The 15,160-nt window shown below is 39.6% G+C and overlaps 1 protein-coding gene across 1 annotated transcript; it reads right to left on the reverse strand.

Moving 5' to 3' along the window:
- Positions 1 to 221: 221 nt before the first annotated feature.
- Positions 222 to 10,374, reverse strand: znf281a (zinc finger protein 281a). The gene is made up of 7 exons (XM_053338097.1): positions 10,246 to 10,374; positions 8,009 to 8,462; positions 5,130 to 5,222; positions 4,697 to 4,823; positions 3,495 to 3,578; positions 3,249 to 3,367; positions 222 to 3,122 (listed from the first exon to the last, which is right to left on the reverse strand). Exons 2-7 carry the CDS (start codon positions 8,411 to 8,413, stop codon positions 1,470 to 1,472), a joined length of 2,481 nt encoding a protein of 826 aa, XP_053194072.1. The 5' UTR covers positions 8,414 to 8,462; positions 10,246 to 10,374; the 3' UTR covers positions 222 to 1,469.
- Between the last annotated feature and the right edge of the window lie 4,786 nt (positions 10,375 to 15,160).

The raw sequence follows: 15,160 nt of genomic DNA on the forward strand, positions 1-15,160 counted from the left end.
GATCACTAACACATTTGTCATCAAATTCAATTTTTTTTAAAAAAAAGCAAAGCTCCTAAATTGGGTAACAAGTCAAACTAAAACTAGGGGTCTGAATTACATTTACATTATCCCGATTAAATGTCTGTATTTTAAAAGCCCCGCCCTTCCCCCCTTCCCCTCCCAGCTAAACCCTCCCTAAAAGTAAGGAGAAAGAGAAAATGTTAATGAAAAATCCCACTTTCACATATCAACCATGCCCCCCCTCCCCACCCCAAATCCCTCCCATTCCGTATAAACCATGCTACCCAAACAAAGGGTATTCCCATCATACAGCCCCAAGAAAACCCCATCTGCATATGCCCAAACAGCAACATGTCTCTTTCAAAAAGCCAGTCCATTCCTGACGTTTGAGCTTCCTTGATGTGACGGGGTACTTTACACAATGTAAGAAAACGGCTCAAAGTGCTAATTGGATTCTTTTAAAGACATAAGAGAAATGAGGAAGACGACAAAGGCGGGATAAGGGGAAGGCCATTCTATCGCTGTCCAACAGCATCCTCTATCGGCCAAAGAAAAGCCCTAACATCACTTTTGTTCTCCAAAAATATAACAAGGACAACATTTACCCCCCTGAAACAGCCCTCATTCTCCCTCTACTTCAACTGGCAGTTCCCCAGAATGATTAAATCTGTTATTTTACATAATATATATTCTTATAAATATATATAGATATATATATGGCCCTTATTGAAGAAAACATGAGTTTCACATTGACACGAAAGTACCATAATCTCTATATAGCCAAGTAGAAAGTGTTTTCAGTGTTCAAGTGAGCTGGCAGCAGTCTGTTTATGTCACACTCATTCAACAAGTAACAAAACATAAGAAAAATCCTCTTTGAATTCGCAAACTGACACTGAAGAGGGCTCACTGCACCTCATATGCTTCTTCTTTTCCACTTTTTCCTGAGTAATACTTTTAACCTTGTAACAGACAATAACTTCTTTCTTTTTTTGCTATTTCAATTCTGGGCTATTCCCTGCCATCATGGTTATTTCCATTATTATTTTACAATTGTAAAGTTGATTGCTCAAACACTTCAGCTCATTGGAAAAGAAATACGTCGTTGATGCTACTCTACGCTTACTTAAAAAGTACTTTCAGTTCATGATTAATGACCAGACCTATTGTCACTAATATGACATGAATAAACAGTCAATACATATTTAACTTAAAAATAACAGATACTTTAAAAAAAATTGCATTTGCAGGAAGCCTTGCAGGCTCATTGTGGGGAGAGGAGTGGGCACAAAAACAGAGCATCAGTATAATTAAAATAAAGATGTCACTTAAAAAAATAATAACAATAATAATAATAATAATAATAATAATAATAATAATAATAATAATAATAAAATAGGAGCACTAAATAATTATTAACATAAGAACATCAACTTTAATGACAGTGTTCTCTCCCTCTCAGGCTCTCATCTGTAGCTTTGGCTTGTTGGAGTTTTGGAACCTGTACTTACTGGCTCATTGACATCAGATAACAAACTACTATACCCTGAGAATTCAGACACAGGCGTCCTTATCCTGTGGTGATCCACCTCCCCGCTAGAGTCAGTGCTGTAAGACAAGCCGCGGCCGTCTGACTTGAACTGGGAGCCAAACGCCTGAGCAAAGTTTTCTATCTGGTAGGAAGGCTTGGAAGAGTCGAGAGGGGCCAGATCGTGCGAGGGGGTTAGAGGGTAGACCGCCGTGCCGTTCTTGACAGGCGGTTGGTCCTTCTGGCTGCTCAGGTCAGATGGGCTGATCTGGTAAGAGGAAGGGGGAGTGGAGGAGTGCTGCTTCTCCATCTGGTCGGTGAGCTCCTGAGAAGGGGTGAGCTGCTGGTGTGTGGAGGCCTCCAGGCTGCTCAGGTGGAAGCTGTGCTGTGGTGAGGAGCCCGTCAGCATCGCAAAGTGAGACTTTGGCACAGAGGAGGGCAGCGAAGGCGAGGCCGCTGAATGGCCGAAGCCACACTCCAGTGGGGAAGTAGTGTAGATGTTTTTGTCAGAGTAGAGCGGGTTGCCCGGATGGGAACTGGTGAACGGTCCAGACGCAGGAGGCCCAGGACCAAGAGGGAAGCTAGCACTGTGGCTTGTGCGCTCCAGGGCCTGCAGCAGGAAGCGGGAGTATTCGTGCATCATGACAGTCTTGTCTCCAGACGGGCTGGGGATGTCGGTGTTGTGGCCGATGTCGTGACCGTCGGCTGAGTGATGGTGCATCTCCACGTGATGGTCACTGATGTCAAAGTGAACGTCGTGGTGTGAGCCGTCTGGTTTCTGGGTGTAGTGGTCGAGAAGGCTCTGCAGCACCTCGTCGGGGATCCCCGACTTGTCGAGATTTAGAGGCGCGTCATTGTCCAACACGCTGGAAACGACACCCTGAATAACAGACGGGTGGGAAGACAAGTGACCGACACTGACATCATATTCATTGTTGGTACCTCCAGCCACGGCGGGCCCTGACGAGTGTGCATTGTTTGCTGCATGAAGGTAACGTCTCTTCTTGAGAAACTGCATGGCGTCATCGTAGTTGCTGCTGTTGGTGGGTCCCACCTTAGCCCCATTACCCTGCATGAGGCCAAGACCATCCATTCCACCGCTCTGCTCCATCGGGCCTGCTTTGGCCTGCCCCAGGCCCACTTTATCAAGACTCTTGCGATTGGCCTTCTTGAAAGCCATCTTTGGAGCTCGGCCATGGTGGCCGTGCTGCATGCTGGGTCCTGGCTCAGTAGAGGAGGACACTGTTTGATTCTCCACAGAGTATTCGTGGATGCTGTAGCCTCCAGATACAGCATCATGAATGTGCGGTATCCTCATCCCTGCTGCTCCTCCTGCTGCTCCTCCTGCATCCCCCTGCTGCTGCTGCTGCTGCTGCTGCTGCTTCTTCTTCTTGCGCTCCCCTCCCTCTCCAGAATTTTTGGACCTTCCCCTCTTTCTCCCATTATTCCCTGCATTTCCCTGAGTGATTCCATAGCTGCCATGTCCCATGTCTACACAACCCAGGTCCATCATCCCGGGATCCAGCCCCTTCTTTATGGCTTCTCCACAGGTTCGCTTGTGCTTAAGCAATCGGTCTGTCCTAGAAAAATACTGAAGGGAACAAACACCAAATGTTGTCTTTAAAACAGATAAAGTAGAATAATCTTAAAGCTTTTGACATACAGTATTAGATAGCCGTCTGAACACCATGTTTGTGATACAAAGCAGCTCACTAACCTGTTGGCAGGTCTCACATCTGTACGGCTTTTCTCCACTGTGCGTCCTCTTGTGCCTCTCCATGTGGTACTTTTGAATGAATCGCATGTTACACTGGTCGCAGCTGAATGGCTTCTCTCCTGACAAACAAAGAACCGCATCGCTCAAGGTTAGTTCTCTTCCGGCTGACTGGTACCACACGGCATGACTCACAGGTTGAGTCAGGCCCTTTGATGATACAAATGGTTGTGGTTGTTAATCACTCACCACTGTGGATTTTCTCGTGTCGCTGCAGAAGGTACTTCTGAATGAAACTCATGTTGCACTGACTGCATCTGAAAGGTCGTTCCCCTGAAAAGAAACCACAGAGATTTATATGATGACAATGATGGTCGTTACATTTCTGTGACAAGGTGCTCTTGAATGAACTCTGAAGTGATACAATAACAAGCATCTGTACAGTGTAAAGCAATCTGATTCAATAATTACTTACATATTTCTATAAGGACTATAAGCTTTTGTCTCTATGGTAATTCTTTACCAAAAACTTGGCACCTGTGTTGCAAAGCTATTGCAGTGGGTTGCATTGTATTTCACATACTTTGATGTCATTGTATTGAATCTACTAATCCAACAATGAAGTCTGAATATTCTTTTTCCTCACACTATGAGTGAATTTAATGACTATAAAAGTTTTCTTACATTAATTAAAAAGGGTTTTTTTGAAAAGGGCACAAAATAAAATGAAACATACTATATAAGCTTCATCAGTCTAAGTATCTAAATATATAACGCGATCAACTGTGCATGACCTCCAGCTGATATTCCACTTTTAAAGGCAATTTTCTGGATCAATGAACTGTTTTGTGACGACAGCAATTATCATGCAACACTTAATCATTCCGACACATTACACAAATGGGAAAGATGAGATTAAATGTTTTTAAAAAAAAGTGATTTCAAAATAAAAGCATCAGTCCTCTACTGACTAATACCAAGGAAGGAGTGAAACTCTACTATTTGGGGACAAAACATACCAAAATTTACATCAAACAGACATACATTCACACATTCACGTAATACTGCATTAAAACAGAGTTACCTACTCTGGGCTTGTGTATATCTGCAACCACATGTCTCAAAAACTATCCAAAAGAACAAAACAGTAGAAAATTGTCCCCCAAAAACCAGAACTGATTATATGTTTTAATGTAGCTGCTGTTTCATTGCTTTTTTAATGTCGGGGCATCAGAAAAGCTGAAAACCTCAGATAACTTCAATTAATTTTAAAAATCACACCTAAAATGTGCTTATTTCAAAGCTTGTTCACAGAAGATAACATCAAAAAAAGAGTAACTGTGCTGATTATGTAAATCTAAAAAATAAAAAAAACAAGCTGAGAGAAAAAAGCATGAGAGAAAAAGAGCATGAGAGAAAAAATATGATAATCACAGAGCATTTCACAATACCTGTGTGTATGAGGACGTGTCTGCGTAGGTGATAGGAGCTTCTGAAGGATGCAGTGCAATGTTCACAGATGTGAGGCTTGTGTCCTGGGGAGAGGTTGCCTCCATCTGCATCCAGCATCATTGATTGCTGCAAAACGACACAGGGGGGAAACAGAGGGGTCAAATTCAGTCCGCCTTCTTCTATGTCATATCAATATAGAAGTATCAGAAATAGGTTTATATGTATGGTGAGAACTAAGCCATGTAAAAGAAAGGGTTTTTAACAATAGAAAAGATTATTTTAGGGTATATAATTGTTCATTTTGAATATAAAAAAAACACATGAATACACTTTTCTTTGCGGTGATTTGTAATTGCAGATGTAAATAAATAAAGTGTGGAAAGGGCTTGAAATGCCATAATTTAACAACATATTCGTATATGTATGACAAACCTTTGCCTCACTTCGCTTCTTTCTTGGTCTACCCTCCTGTCCATCACCGTTTGACCTTCGACCTTTTCTCCCAGTGGGCTCCTGACTCGGCAGCTGTGAGGATGACAAAGGGAGAGGGAGAGGCCGTGAGAGCGAGCCATGACAAGGAAATTACTTGATTGAAGGTTAAGAGACCTTCAGTCTAAAACCGCCACGCAAACAAGTCCAAGTTTGTTGCTCTTCCGAACAAACAAAACACTTGGACAATCGTCTAGTGATTGTCTGTTGAAAGTCAAGGCGCAAGATGTGGTTCTAGTGGGCGGAATAACAAAACCCTAAATTTATAGCCCTTCTATGGATGAAGGGCCTGTAATTCACAATGAGAGCTTTTCATTTACCGTTATAGTATATACAAAACCTGTACACATCATATGCTGAACTTCACCAAACAGGCTGTGCAGAGTAAGAAGAGGAGGATATAGAAAGAAAGAAATTCCTTGCCCCCCCCCCCTTCTCCTTTGAGTTTACCATCCTGCATTGCTTTTTCTTTCTCAGCCTGATGTTCTCAAAAAAATCAGCCCAATATATATAGAGTAATAAAAACTGGAGAAAGTCGAAACCAAATATCAAATTCTGACTTGACTGACTACAAAATCACAAGCAGGAAATATGAGAATAAGAGCAAGAATAACAAGTTGGAAACATTACAAAAAATTGCACATTTCATCCAAATAGAATGAAAAATAATCACAAAGGCCTGACTGAAGGTGGAAATCTGGTTTTAAGAACATGAAATTATCCTTGAGTGGACCATTAGACCATTAAAAAACAACCTCTGGCACAGTGGAGACAATGACTCATTCTGTTTTTTGAAGACGCTTACATCTACAGCTTGATGACCTCCGATGCCTGGCTATTGTTACCGATGTGTGGAAGTGTGTATTTCTAATTGAATGAGCACAAAAGAAGTCTGAAATGAAGTGCAAGCTCAAACAAGACAGCTGTGTCCTTGCCAAGACATTTTCATTCACACCGAGGCTGGATGACATCATCCTTTAAGCCAGAAAGAAGAGAAAGAAAGGAGGGGGTAAAAAAGGGGAGGGAGCGGGGGGGGGGCTCATTTATATTTTGCATCTCAAGCCGTCAGCAGATTTATGTCACCATAACCTGTTTCACACAAGCTCCTCCCCTGCACCCTTCATTTCCCAGGCCCCTCCCTCACAGGCTGCTAAATTATGGGCTGTTTGACAACATGGCAGGCCTGTTTTTTGGGAACAGACTAAACAAAAATGATTCCAAATTAAAATCTACATTATTTATTCATTTATTTTTTTCAAATTCATCTGGGTATTTATTGCTCATGTTTAATTCCACATTGTCCACATCCACATATAAACTGACTAATATAAATAACACAATAATGCACAATATATTCTGACTATCATCTGAGCAATACAGGGTTTTTGAAGCCAACACTGATGGAATGTTTTTTTTTTAAATCCAATAATGATATAATGAGCAATATTAGCTTTCTTCTATGATTGTATCATTTTAACTGTAGCCAAGAAATGAACTTTCCTTGATGAAGATTGGTGACACTGTTTCACATGCGTTTACTTTCATGTCACTTATAAACTGCAATTAAATAATATTGGATATACCAAACTAGCCATCTCATCTTAACAGTCATGAAAACCAGACATATGTTTTATATTCAATTTTGTAAAGTAGTATTCCCACAATGCTTGATACATGATTTCATGCTAATTTCAACACCTGCCTTATCTAAAATGTTAATATAAACCCGTATTTGCATCATAGAGAGGAAGAGAGTGACAACTCTTAACAGAACATGTAGGACGTCCTTCCACTTCAGGATAGCTCTTTTAGGACATGCAATGATGTGTGAGATGTACTGACATCCCAAGTATAAATGTAATCATGAAGGAATAACATGATAATGTGACAAAAGAAAGGCAACAACCTATTCTGACTACACTAGTATGATAATGTTTTTCCCATTTAGCTCATTTTAATCACATTAACATGTGAGGGAGGCCTTTAATCTTAATTCATGACCTTTTAGTAAATGTATTCATGTTAATGTGGTTTTGAGTATTCAGGTCGATAGCCCTGAGTGAACAGCGTGAGCTGCGGCAACAACAGGATGTCGCTTGTAAAGTGGATTAGTAGCAGAAATAAAACTTTAAATATGCACTAATCAATATTTTTATATTAACAATCAATCACAAAACTATGAGTATGCAAATGGGGTCACTTGTATTAACTAATCCACATATAAATATTAGACTCTGTAGTCCTCTTGGCTTTATAGAGCATTTTAAAGTCTTTCAGCTTTATGTTTCAGTTTTACAGCTCACAACTTTCATGTTTTGTTTCACTTTCACTGCTGTCCTCTGTCATTTCCCTAATAAAACCACTGCACGTTTCAGCAGCAGACAGAGAGACTGACTGTTAAACAAAGACTATCAAATAGCAGCTAAAGATACTGATATTTATCACAGGAGCTGATGAAGATCACGGAAATTTGGACTTACAGGTCGACAGAAACACACAGCTCTAAATGAATGCGAGTGTTGTTCTGTGTTTACCAGAAACTCAGTTTATATGGTGATAATAACTCAATATTGTAACTACAGCTTGTTTCACCATCGCTATAAACACACAAATTATAATATTCACATATGTTTATATATACAATATGTATAATGAATTACATATTAGAGATATTATATGCGTATCAGCTGCATAAAAATAAAAATATGATGCATGTTATTGTGTATTTGGGGTCAAATTAGGAAAAGTCCACAGTATTTTTTACAGCTCTCAAATGTAAAAACGTAAGGATGAATATCTGGTTCCCCATCAGCGGTACTTACGTTGCCCATGTTGAGGTCATGCACAAGCAGGCCCTGGTTGTTACTGAGCGTCACCTCCAGCAGCTCTGTGCTCTTGCCCGGCCCTCCTGGGTACAGCGGCAGGCGATAATCATGCTCTGACAGTTTCTCCTGCTTGATACCCATGGCATGAATATAGTCTCCAACCCCGGCGCACCCCAAGTTGCCACCCTGAGTGCCCATGCTGCAGTCAGGCGAGTCACGCTCCTTCTTCAGGATCATTTCTTGCGGCGCAAGGTCCTGCATGACAGACTGGGCGGCCAGCCGGGTGAAGCTGGTCACCGGGGGAAGGTGGCTGAACATTATCATGCCAGGGCCGAAGTTGGAGTCCATGCTCCCGTTGGAGCGCAGGAATTCATTGCCTAGTTTGTCTTGAATGATGCTCATGGTGAATGCCGGCGGGCAGGAAAACTATGGGGTACCAATCAGTGTCATCCTGTGAGGAAGATAACAGGAAAATTTTAAATTAAATACAGTATTAGGTTAATGTGTAATATGTCATATTTTAAGAAACACAAATAAGTAGCAGTCAACCTGTGAAGATACACGACATTCACAAGAAAACAATTATGGAGCCAGTTAACCTCAGTCTTCAAGGAATCAGTGTCACAGCCTCTGATCTCACAACTGGGCGCTTAGTTGGATTAAAACCGACGATTTGTGGGTCAACAAAGGGCTACAGTCTGGCATGATGACAAGTGGAAACAAGCAGTACACTGAAGCTACACTAGGCAAAATTCTCCTGGGTCTATTACAGTGTGTGTGTGTGTGTGTACGTGTGTTGTGTGTGTATATATGTATATATATATATATACACACACACACAGTATTTTACAGGGCATAAAGGTCACCGCCACTGCAACGCTAGACACAACATGAGATGAGAAATGAGGGGATTGAAGTTGTGCGTTAATCTGTTTGATGGGCCTGTCTGACCCAGTCATCCTATTTGCATGAGCTTATCTGCCAATGAGAGTGCACACAGACTTGCATTAGAAAGACTGCTGGTGTAATTATGCTGTATAAACAAATAAATCAAACATGCTTTGTTGTAGCTGTGAATGTGTAAATGTAAAATTCAGATTATCTGGATTTTTTTTTAGTTCAGGTTGGTGATTTAGCATGTTGAGAAATGTAAACAAATGATGGGAAACGTGTCTCATTGGTGTATCATTTCATAATATGCTTTTTCTAATTGCCTATGCATTGATTCTGTTATTTAATAAATCATTACTATATGTTTCAGTATTAGCTTTGGCTACACATCCTGCTAAGTTAATGAATGCTATCTTGCCTGCTGCCAAATGCCTCTGCAGCTTTGATGATGCGCTAGCACCAATAACCGACTCTGCTAACACAAAAGACAACTTTTCCCACACATGAAACAACACTTCAATCCCTTCTCCGACTAGCTCAGGCTTTCTAAAAAAACGTCTTACACCAAATAAACACTGCAGTGCAGTAAGAGGAGCTCTGCGGTACTTCTTCTTTCTTTTTAAATGTTAAGTAACGTTACCATGCGTGTGCTCGCCTTGCAATTAGCTACCTAGCTTTAAGCATTTGGCTAACCACTGTTATGCAGGGGGGCCCTTCTTCTTTGTGATGCGGGATCAGGCAATAATTAATATAGGCCAATGCAATGCAATATAACAGCAGCAGCGAGGACCTGTGCAGGGTGAACGCAGCAAGCAATCACACATAAAATGAGCATTAGAGGACGAGTCGGTGCTTTTCTAAATGCATCTAAAAACCAACAAAAAGTTAGTTTTTTTAAAGAGTCTGAAATGAAAGAAGTGAGATTTAAAAAGAGGGGTTAATATCATTGTGTTAACGTTACAAAAACCTGTAAGCTAGAAACAAAAAATGATCAAGGGAGCTATCTTACACCGTGTGAGCTTATTATACTGTTACTGCTTTTCTCTACGTGTGTTTTCTTCGCTGCCTGCATGGTGAGCACACTATAAAAACCTAAAGTGATGGAGCGACAACACATAGAGGCAGGACCCATAACAAAACGACCCACACAACTCTCCCCCGGTGAACAATGATGCTCGTCCTGATATTAGCCGGTGAAGCTAACTTAGCAGGCTAACTAGCGGTGCCCGTCAGTGCTGCTGCTTTTGTTGTCTTGTCCCATACGAGGAGTTTCAACCACCAAAAAGCGACCGACTCTGACCTCCCTTCTCCCCAAAACTTCACTTTAAGGAATCATATCTTACCGGTCCACGACCATGACCCGCTGTGTTTTGTTTTGTCTTTTGTGTTTTGTTTGTGGCTTGTGTTGTTCCGTCCTCAGCCGTCCGGTTTTTTTTTCTGTAGAAAGCTAGAGCCAAAACATTGTTCTCCCGCAGCTGCTGGGTTCTTCCATCTTGCCTCGGCGCAGGGGATTCTGGGACGCGTCCTGCAGAGACTCAACAATAAAGAAAAAAAAAAAAAAAAAAAGAGAGAGAGAGAGAAAACCTAATTCACTGTGTAATTGTTATTCTTTATCATGTGCTATTCATGACATTTTCATCAGTTCTGCTGCCTTGACATCATATATTAATGTATTTAGAAAATACATAGCATATCTTATATTAGTCTATTAGTATATTTGTTATCACACAACTACATAGTTATTTTATAGATTAGCAAATAACAGTGGCGATTTTAAGCACCCCTTAATTTGATCTCAGCACCCCTAAAAATAGATAAAAGATATGGGTTTTTTTTCCTAAAAATGATTTTATACAACTTTAATTATTTTGCAAGCCTGTCTGCTACTGCTGCACTTTACTATTTATACACCCATATATATATTTATCTGTAATATATATATATTAGGGCTGAGCGATATAAATTCAATTAAATATTACAATATTTTTTACCAAATACCTCGATATCGATATCACAACAATATTGTAAGGATAACTTTTGGTGCTTTCACAAAATATTTACACAATGAGATTTTTGATAAATAATCATTGGTAAATTGGATACAATGACAAAGTGGGTAAAAGGTAAATAATATAACAGTATTATATCTAACTTTATTTCTTTCTTTCTTTCTTTAGAGTTTTCTTAGTTTCTTGATTAAGTATATTTACTTACTTTCCACTAGTGAGCATAGCTTTCCAAGTTAATGTGAAGAACAAATACATCATTTGAAATTGGTAGCTTCGGCATATCTTTACAAAGTGAAACTAATTAATTTACTTTTGTTGTTGGTTTACTTGCTATTTCTTCTCTTTTTATTAATGTTAAGCATTTCAGCCATTAATGAAACCAGACAAAAAAAGAAATAAGAAAAGAAAACCCCCACCTTGAATAGCAGTAGTGAATAAAGATCCTCAATTTCAAATGACTGAGGTTTATTGTTCCAAATGCCAGAATAACCGAGCGAGTCCCAGACCAGCCATTCAGATGATTATGACAGATGTATTTAGAAGTGAAGCGCTCAGATTTACTGGATGAATGACTATGTATACATCTAAAAGCACATCAGAGTCAGGCCCTGCACCCCCACTCCTAATTGCCTTTACTAATGAACCAATTAATTCAGAACGCAGAGCATAATTGAAATGCAGACAGTAGAGTAATGCAAAAAAGGGTCAGAGAGTGCATTTTTGATGTCCCTACTCCTTTCATATATTCATGATAACAACCCACAGTACTGACAGTGATATCTTTGAAATCACTCTCATCTCTGAGTGTTTAAATATGTATGATGGTTGCCTGATGAACTGGATCTATTTAAAAATCAGTGAATAAGATTTGAGGAAATGTATTTACTTTAAAGGCAAATAACAACCTTTTTCAGTTTGATTGTAACCAAAATCATCAAGTTTTGTCTTTGGCTTATTCTACATATGTATGGCAGTGCAGGGGTAAGATCACAGCCTACTTCATTAACAACTCAATAATGTATTCAGTGAGAGAAACTGCAAGCTTGGTTTTCCATGTGGTAGGACTGTAGTTCATTTGAGGACACTGAGGTCATGTACTTAGCTCTTGGTTTAGGATTTTTAGCAATCGTATGTATTCTATGCCTCTAAGACTTTGAAGAAGCATTTAGACTTCAATGTCAAGGAAAAGGAAAATAGTCTATAATTAATTGAGCAAGTAAAATGATTTAAAATGGATAAGTTTACAATTTTCCAAGTCTGTCTTAAGACAATTGTCAGCTGCTCATATGAACATTGAAACTGATTTTTGCTTGCTGTTATCATTTCTTCAGGTTATACTGAACATTAAAAGATCCCCTTCAAATGCCATTACATTGTAACAGTTAAAAAGTCCCTTCTTAGTGTCTCGATGAATAGTGTTTTCCAGTTCAGCCACAGAGGAAAGATCATAATGAAAAGTGAAGCTTTGAATGATATTGATTTGATTTGATTGATTTGGATGGCTGAACTCTCATATTACCTAAAAATAGACCTTTAAATACATTTTGCATGGAAGGAGGGTGATTTAGTCCCTATCACTTAACAATGAAAGTTCATTATGAAGGGATCTCTAAATGGTCATTATGAACAAGAGGAATAATTACAGAAAGAAAAGCGTGTTAATGTTCATTTGGGCAGTCGTCAGGTTTAAAACAAACTTGAAAAGAAATCTATCCATTCAGAAAATGTCTTTTTTTTTTTTAGCTTTTTTTTAATCCAATACCTAACCTTTATCCAAGTGTTTCTAAATCCTTGGCTATGCATTTTCACATCTTATCAAAGTATAAAGAAGTTCATCTGATCTCACCTTTTCAATTTATTAAACAAAACTCTTATCAGCTGATAACACTAAAAGAACATTTGTCTTCCTTCAGCATCTTTCTGTTATTTTAGTCTGCTCAGAGACAGAAAGAGGAAATCCTGGGTTTTTATTTCACTGTCATATTCTGAATCTTATATGTCAGTCTCAGCTGAGGTTAAGAAATGTCAATGTGCGGCTCAACTTTCCATCAGCTGAGCGGATGGCAGCGACTGAATGAGACATTAAGGTCAGAGACATGACGACTCCTGCACTCTGAATCATGTCATCCTCCACTGACTCCACTTTGAATCAAGTAATCTTCCGTCATAGTGCAGGGGACAGAGAGAGAGATGAACCTGCCTGAACCTGCAAATACTGTACACCTTGGCTATAGAAAGGAGTTTAAACTGATTATTTTCACATCTGGAATCTGTGGCGATTCCTGTATCATATGACACAAAGTGTTATCAATTCGAAGTCCTCATCAATAATTCAGTCTGCGCAGTCTTTGTTCCCTCTCCCTCTCCCTCCTCCTCCTCCTCTGAATCTGAATCCAACCTCGCATGAAATAAATTTGGATGTGAATGTTGAATTTTCTTCCTCATCATCTAAAAGTGGAAGCCAAGAAAACTGTGAATAGTGGAAAGCCAAGGTTTGCTGATTGTTTGTGTTGTGCTGATTTGGAAACGTCTCACTGGGAAAGCTTGATGCCTACACATAACAGATGGCGATCCTGGCCATAAACGCTCTAATCCTCAATTGTCGGGAGGATCACAGCCATATATCAGTTCTCTCTGTTGAGACAGAAGATCCCCATCAGTTGTGTTGTGTAAACTACAATTAAAATTTTTGGTTCCACTTTTTTCTAAAGACATGTTCATTTTAATTACAGTATGTTTAGCAGAAAAAAAGCTCAAATTCAACATTCCTTTAAAAAAGGCCATTCAATCTGATTTAAATGGGGTTAGTGTCACTTATTTTCATTGATTTGTGATTAAATCAATGAGTATGAGACAGAAAAAGCTTTATGTCTTCGACTGCATGATGATTAGGAACAATTTGACTGCAATCATCTAACCCTCCTGTTGTCCTCAAGTCAAGGAAGGAAGGTAGGAAGGAAAGGAGGGAGGAAGAAAGGAAGGAAGAAGGAAGGAAAGGAAAGAAGGAAGAAGGAAGGAAAGGAGGGAGGAACGAAGGAGGGAAGGAAGAAGGGAGGAAAGGAAAAAAGGACAGAGGAAAGAAAGAGAGAAGGAGGGAGGGAGGGAGGAAAGAAGGAAGGGAGGAAGGAATAAGGAAGGAAAGGAGGGAAGGACGGAAAGGAGGGAGGAAGGAAGGGAGGGAGGAAAGGAAAGGAAAGAAGGAAGGAAAGGAGGGAGGAAGGAGGGAAGGAAAGAAAGAGGGAAGATGGGGGAAGTACAGACGGAAGGAAGGAAGGGAGGAAAGAAGAATTAGACGGGAGGACGACACGAGGGTTAAGCATGTCTTAACCCTCGTGTCTCTCCTCTGCAGCTCATGTTAATAGTGTGAACAGCAGAACAGCACAGCAGGAAACTGTGGTGCATTATTTTCTTTTATTAATGGAAATACTGTCTTTTTTGGAAACCTATTAAAATAATGTGTTGTTGTAAATGAAATAGACTGATGATAATGTATCTTTATATTAGATGTATGCTGCCACAAGAACTCTGTCTGCATTCAATTTCCTGTCATGCAGTCATTACTTTCTGATTGTTCTCAATACAGAATTCATTTAACACTTTAAAATTAATGTTAGATCATTCTGATAGTTGCAATTCAATTTCTTTGTTACATTTGAGCTACTGCTGTAGTTGTTGGTGGTTAGTATTGGCAAGACATTGGTGCAACATATTAGATCATGTTAAGTTTAAATCACAGATAAAAGATAAAATCTACAAATGGTCGATGTGAGGCTGTAACACTGCTGAGCAATCACAAGTGTTTTCACTCATTAGAGATAATTAGACATCTTGTCAGAGTTGTATGTAATATTGAACCTGAAGCATCCCAGCTTCAACTAGAGCCGAGGTCCAATCAGCCAGAATAATTGAAAACACCTGTGTGAGTGTGCAGGGTGTAAATCAGTGTTAATGAAATATGCAACTCAATGTAATATCTGATTATAGCTGATTATATAGAGAGCGTAACTAAAGGTGCACTTCATTTATTCAAACAGACATTTCTAAGGGAATATAGGGAGTATTGATATTATGAGTTTGTGGATACGTGAAGAAAATGTGTTTCTGAGAAAAGCACCTTCATTCACAGAAAACCCCCATGACCTCAGATGTGTATCATTGAGACTGGACGACTGCTGAAGCTGCTTCATTTAACTCACTGATTCCTCATAAGCTTCATTTTGCCATATTTCTTTTAATTTGATACATTTAA

The sequence above is a fragment of the Scomber japonicus genome, chromosome 18, assembly GCF_027409825.1.
Source record: "Scomber japonicus isolate fScoJap1 chromosome 18, fScoJap1.pri, whole genome shotgun sequence".
Taxonomy (NCBI): Eukaryota; Metazoa; Chordata; class Actinopteri; order Scombriformes; family Scombridae; genus Scomber; species Scomber japonicus.